Raw genomic sequence first — 6,491 nt, 5'->3', positions numbered from 1 at the left:
AGGTGTGGAGGAGATTCCCCGCAATGTGAACGCAGGACACTTGGTGACTAAAGTCAGAGCCTATGACGCTGATATAGGATATAACGGCTGGTTACTCTTTTCACTGCAGCAAGTCACTGACCACAGTCTCTTTGGTTTGGACCGCTATACAGGACAGATCAGAACACTTCGCTCCTTCACAGAGACAGACGAGGCTGAGCACAAACTGCTCATACTGGTCAAAGACAATGGGAACGTGTCGCTCTCAGCAACAGCTACTGTGGTGGTCAAACTTGTGGAGCCCAAAGAGGCTTTTGCAGCTTCTGATGTTAAAAGTTCAGCCACAGATGAGGAGGGGACCGATGTGACTTTTTATCTGATGATAACTTTGGGCTCAGTTTCTGTACTTTTTCTCATCAGTATCATTGTGCTGATTGCAATGCAGTGCTCCAAAACCACAGACTACACTTCTAAATATCTGCAAGAGACTAATTATGACGGGACACTGTGCCACAGCATCCAGTACAGATCTGGAGAGAAACGGTACATGTTAGTTGGACCCAGAATGAGTATAGGATCTACTATAGTCCCGGGCAGCCACGCGAATACACTAGTGCTCCCTGACAGGAGGAGGGGATCTGGAGAGGTGAGTAAACATTTATATAGGCTATACTGAATTAGATGATTTAAGGATGTCGTTTTTCATTACCACCCTGGACCATGGTTCTGAAGACGGATTTAAACTGAACCCACATGAGGAACTTTCTCATTCAAAATACATAGTGCCATTTAGTATATATCTTTGTAACGTGATAAAATGCATTATCACACACATTCACAGGGTGGCAGTACCTTATAAGTATAACGCCTAAGAGCGTCTCAGCACAAGATACACGAGTCCGCCCCGCACTACCTTCAGTCCGGTTAGACAACATTGAGCTTGCAGACTTCGAATAAGCGCACGGTGACAGTTTTTTGTATTTTGTGAAATCTTTCCTGGGAGACATAAATACATTTCATGCTGTGATGGAAACACGCGTCTAGACAAGTGGAGAATGATGGACGCTTTTGGAGTCGTAATTTCTCCTCAAAACATGAAACAAAGGAGACGTGAGACATGGCGACAGCGACCACACTCGCTCGCCGTTTTGGTGTTGCTTTTATTTTTTAGAGCAACCTCGGCACAGTTAAGATACTCCATATCTGAAGAGCTCAAAGAGGGAAGTTTTGTTGGAAATATATCTAAAGATTTGGGAATAGACCTGAATGTGATGAAACAGAGGGGGTTTCGCATTATGTCCGGCTCGACTGAACCTCTTTTCAAGGTAAATGAGAATGACGGGGTCCTTTCCCCGAACCATAAAATAGACCGAGAGGTAGTATGTAAGGGGGTCAGTGTATGTTTAATTGACCTTAAAACTGTTCTCGAAAACCCACTAGAAGTACATTATGTCACCGTGGAGATAACAGATTTGAACGACCACTCTCCTACATTTCCAGAAAAAACAAAGAGGCTAGAGATCTCAGAGTCTGCGTTGCCAGGGGCACGATATCAGTTGCAAAATGCCCACGACCCAGATGGTGGCACAAATTCTGTCCAACAATATAAAATTAGTCAAAATGACCATTTTCGTTTAGAGATTAAAGATCGCGGGAGAGAAGGTAAAACTCCAATTTTACAATTACAGAAGCAGCTTGACAGAGAGGCCAAAAGAAGCCATACATTGGTGTTGACGGCTATAGACGGCGGGAATCCCGCAAAGACAGGCACAGTTGAAATATACATAGATGTTCTAGATGTTAATGACAATATGCCAGTGTTCACAAAAGACACATATTCAGCCGTGCTACAAGAGAATGCCCCATTTGGCACAACAGTCATCCAAGTTAATGCAACCGATTTGGACGACGGCCCCAATGGGGAAGTTTTTTATTTATTTGGCAGTGATGTCAAAGGTAAAATTCGAGAGCTGTTTGATATCGACTCTGTCACCGGGGAGATAATTGTGAAAGGCCGTCTAGACTTTGAAGAGCAGGACAGCTATGACATTGATATACAGGCCTCTGATAAGGGAAGCATTCCCTTCAGAACAGATAAAAGTGTTATCATTAAAATTAGAGATACAAACGATAACCCTCCTGAGATAGAAGTAGCATCATTGTCAAGTGCTGTTTCAGAGGACTCTAGACCAGGAACAACCGTAGCGCTTATCAGCATTACTGACTTAGACTCTGGAATGAATGGCAAAATAATCAGCTATGTCGCTGAAGACAGCCCTTTTACATTAACGCCATCGATAAAAGATAACATGTTTGCTGTTGTCACTAAGTCACAGCTCGACAGGGAACAGCAATCGAGATATGATATTACATTAATCGCTAAAGACGCAGGTGAACCAGCCTTAACATCCGAAAAGACTATAAGCGTGTATGTGTCAGACACAAATGATAACAGTCCCAATTTTTCAGAGAGCCCCTATACTTTCTACATAATCGAAAATAACCCCCCAGGAGCCTCTGTGTTTTCTGTGAGAGCGTCTGATCGTGACGAAGGAGACAACGCTCTCATTTCATACCATATTGTCAGAGACAGAAGCGAAGAAAACAAAGTGGCTTCATTTCTCAACATAAACTCTGAAAACGGAGACATTTTGGCGCTAAAAAGTTTCGACTTTGAAACTCTGAAAACGTTCCAGTTCCAAGTTGTTGCCTCCGATTCTGGAACTCCTTCACTGAGCAGCAACGTCACAGTGAACGTGTTCATTCTGGATCAGAACGACAACGCTCCAGTCATCCTGTATCCAGTCAGCTCTAACGGTTCTGCTGAAGGTGTGGAGGAGATTCCCCGCAATGTGAACGCAGGACACTTGGTGACTAAAGTCAGAGCCTATGACGCTGATATAGGATATAACGGCTGGTTACTCTTTTCACTGCAGCAAGTCACTGACCACAGTCTCTTTGGTTTGGACCGCTATACAGGACAGATCAGAACACTTCGCTCCTTCACAGAGACAGACGAGGCTGAGCACAAACTGATCATACTGGTCAAAGACAATGGGAACGTGTCGCTCTCAGCAACAGCTACTGTGGTGGTCAAACTTGTGGAGCCCAAAGAGGCTTTTGCAGCTTCTGATGTTAAAAATTCAGTCAAAGATGAGGAGGGGACCGATGTGACTTTTTATCTGATGATAACTTTGGGCTCAGTTTCTGTACTTTTTCTCATCAGTATCATCGTGCTGATTGCAATGCAGTGCTCCAAAACCACAGACTATACTTCTAAATATCTCCAAGAGACTAATTATGACGGGACACTGTGCCACAGCATCCAGTACAGATCTGGAGAGAAACGGTACATGTTAGTTGGACCCAGAATGAGTATAGGATCTACTATAGTCCCGGGCAGCCACGCGAACACACTGGTGCTCCCTGACAGGAGGAGGGGATCTGGAGAGGTAAGCTCAAAAGTTTGACTCTCGCTCTCCTGTAAGATTTTAATAGCCCACTTTTGCGTAAATAACCATAGCTCAGATTTATAAATCTCAATTTATTTAAATGCTCTAGAGTTTGAAGCTTGTTGCGCCTACCACTAATGTGCAATGTTTTCTGGTTTATATTTGCGGGATCGAGCTTATTAATGTCTATGGTTATGAAATAGCAACACTGATTTGATTTATGGCAAACACTCTTATATGACAAATAAGAAGATAATGCTTTAATACAATTATCAGACCCCTTTTTTGCAGAGTACAACTTACCATTTAGCAAAGACAAAATTGTTTTGCTGTTTTGTTACACTAAACTGATGCCGATGGGGAAATATATAGGTATGGGCAACTTGCGTTCAACAGTGAGGTTTGCAGGCAAGTTTCAATGCAAACAATAAGTGGATGCAAACTGAGTATTTATGCAATTAAGTGCCTTAGTTAGATGTTAGCTGTTAGCTGTGGATATGTGATTATCACGGGTGTTACAGTTGTCTGGACTGTCTCCTCTCTATTTATGGTCCTGCTGAATCAAATATATATTTTATATATATATATATTTTTTACAATTTTAATCTTATACATCTCCGTGTGAAATACGTTAAACATGCGCTGGTGGTTTAGCTAAGTACAGACTGTCGCTGTCCGCGGTGCTGAAACATTTTTCAGAAGCCCCTCTCTTTTGGCAAAATGGGACACATTTATTTGAAGCAGTATAATGTAAAGTGAGAATTTGTGTCTCCATGGACTATCTGTGAAATTAAGGTGTCATATTTATGTCATATTTTCTCCTCTGTGCTCTATAAGTGGGAATACAGCAGGTGGTATATTCATCTTAAAACGCTTCCTTTTTGGTGCAATGTCTAAGTTTTAATACATTTTACTATTATTTCAAAAAAGGTACTGCAGTGTGAATCTCGATCACTTGGTGTCAGTGTAATGACAAATAATGTTTTCACATGTTTTCGTCATAGCCACTAGACCCATCCCCTTCTTCTAAAACCATCACTGACAGAGCCATTTACGTGCTCACGGCTTCCATACAGAATTTAGCTCTAAAAAGTCTAATGCTGTGTTGGAGAATGGTTGGATTATGGCAACGAATGTGACGGAGGAATTTTACGTTAGTGTACCAGTATAGCCCTTTGAAAGCTGATTTTATTTCAAATGTCCGATCTTTACATCATGGAACAAAGACGACGCCAGTCATGCAGAGAGCGGACAAAGTGGGTTGCCTATATCGTGATGTTGTTTATGTTTTGCACCAGAGCTTCAGGACAATACCGTTATTCAATCTCCGAGGAAGTGAAAGAAGGAACAGTTGTTGGTAATATTGCTAAGGATTTAGGTCTTGATAAGACCACACTGAAAGAGAGAGGGTACCGTATTGTCTACGGCACGACAGAGCCTCCTTTTCGAGTAAATCGAGACGACGGGATATTGTATGTGAAGCGAACAATTGACAGAGAAGAAGTGTGCGACCGAAGCAAGGTTTGTGTAATTGACTTAAAGACCGTGTTGGAAAACCCTCTGGAGGTCCACTATGTAGCAGTGGAAATCCTGGATGTAAACGACCACGAACCAAGTTTCCCCGAAAATGAAAAGATATTAGAGATCCCTGAATCTGCACTGCCAGGAGCAAGATTTCAGCTGCAAGCTGCGCGTGATGCTGATAGTGGTTCATTATCCGTTCAGCAGTATACCTTGAGTCATAATGAACATTTTCGTTTGGAGGTGAAAGATCGTGGTGAAGATCGCAAAACTCCTAGTTTAATTCTTCAAAAGCCACTTGATCGAGAATCTGTTCAGTCCCATGTGTTACTCCTGACAGCCATTGATGGAGGTAAACCTCCACGATCCGGTAACATGACAATAATTGTTGATGTCTTTGATGTGAATGATAATCCCCCAGTTTTCACTCAGGATTCTTACACCGTGCAGCTAAAAGAAAATTCTCCTGTTGGTACAACAGTTATTCAAGTTAATGCAACAGATTTGGATGACGGTTCAAATGGTGAAGTCGTTTATTCATTTGGCAATGATGTGGATGCACGGGCACGTGCACGTTTTGATTTAAATTCGGTGACTGGAGTACTTACTGTGGCAGGGTCGATAGATTTTGAAGAATGTAGCAGATACGAAATTGACATCCAGGCATCCGACAAAGCTGCAGCTACACTTGCTACAGAGAAAAGCGTCATTGTTCATATTGTTGATGTAAACGACAACGCACCGGAGATTGAAGTGACATCTTTTTCACATGCTCTTCCGGAAGATTCAAAACCAGGAATCACAGTGGCCTTGATTAGTGTTAAAGATTCGGACTCTGGTCTGAATGGGCAAGTTATGTGTTACATAAACCGAGAGCTTCCATTTACAATCACGCCATCTTTACAAAACAACATGTATTCTCTGGTAACCAAATTGCGTTTGGATAGAGAGCAGCAATCGCAATATGTTGTAACAATTGTTGCTAAAGATGCAGGTGAACCATCCTTAACATCAGACAAAACAATAAACATTGTTGTGTCAGATGTGAATGATAACAGGCCAGTGTTTTCACAGAACCCATACACGTTTTACTTAACTGAGAACAACAACCCGGGAGCATCTATTTTATCAGTGACAGCCCGCGATCATGACGAAGGTAGTAATGCCCTTATTTCATATCATATATTAAGGGACAGAGGCGGAGAGCATTTGCTTACATCCTTTCTCAACATAAACTCTGAAAACGGAGACATTTTGGCGCTAAAATGTTTCGACTTTGAAACTCTGAAAACGTTCCAGTTCCAAGTTGTTGCCTCCGATTCTGGAACTCCGTCACTGAGCAGCAACGTCACAGTGAACGTGTTCATTCTGGATCAGAACGACAACGCTCCAGTCATCCTGTATCCAGTCAGCTCTAACGGTTCTGCTGAAGGTGTGGAGGAGATTCCCCGCAATGTGAACGCAGGACACTTGGTGACTAAAGTCAGAGCCTATGACGCTGATATAGGATATAACGGCTGGTTACTCTTTTCACTGCAG

At 42.4% G+C, this 6,491-nt stretch overlaps 2 protein-coding genes across 2 annotated transcripts; both read left to right on the top strand.

The window, feature by feature from the left end:
• The first annotated feature begins 1,073 nt into the window (after positions 1-1,073).
• Positions 1,074-3,979, top strand: LOC123965302 (protocadherin alpha-3-like). The gene has a single exon (XM_046041861.1). The coding sequence runs from the start codon at positions 1,074-1,076 to the stop codon at positions 3,447-3,449; it is 2,376 nt and encodes a 791-aa protein (XP_045897817.1). The 3' UTR covers positions 3,450-3,979.
• Positions 3,980-4,335: 356 nt separating this feature from the next.
• Positions 4,336-6,488, top strand: LOC123965301 (protocadherin alpha-7-like; the record flags this gene model as incomplete). Its single annotated transcript, XM_046041860.1, has 1 exon — positions 4,336-6,488. A coding segment is annotated over exon 1 (1,860 nt), but the record flags the coding sequence as incomplete, so codon positions are not given.
• Positions 6,489-6,491: the final 3 nt, after the last annotated feature.

Source organism: Micropterus dolomieu, unplaced genomic scaffold, assembly GCF_021292245.1.
Source record: "Micropterus dolomieu isolate WLL.071019.BEF.003 ecotype Adirondacks unplaced genomic scaffold, ASM2129224v1 contig_9118, whole genome shotgun sequence".
NCBI lineage: Eukaryota > Metazoa > Chordata > Actinopteri > Centrarchiformes > Centrarchidae > Micropterus > Micropterus dolomieu.
This window is presented reverse-complemented; position numbering and strand designations above follow the sequence as displayed.

Excerpts from the sequence above, each read along its gene's own strand:
- LOC123965302 (XM_046041861.1), top strand. The coding sequence starts at position 1,074 with ATGAAACAAAGGAGACGTGAGACATGGCGACAGCGACCACACTCGCTC.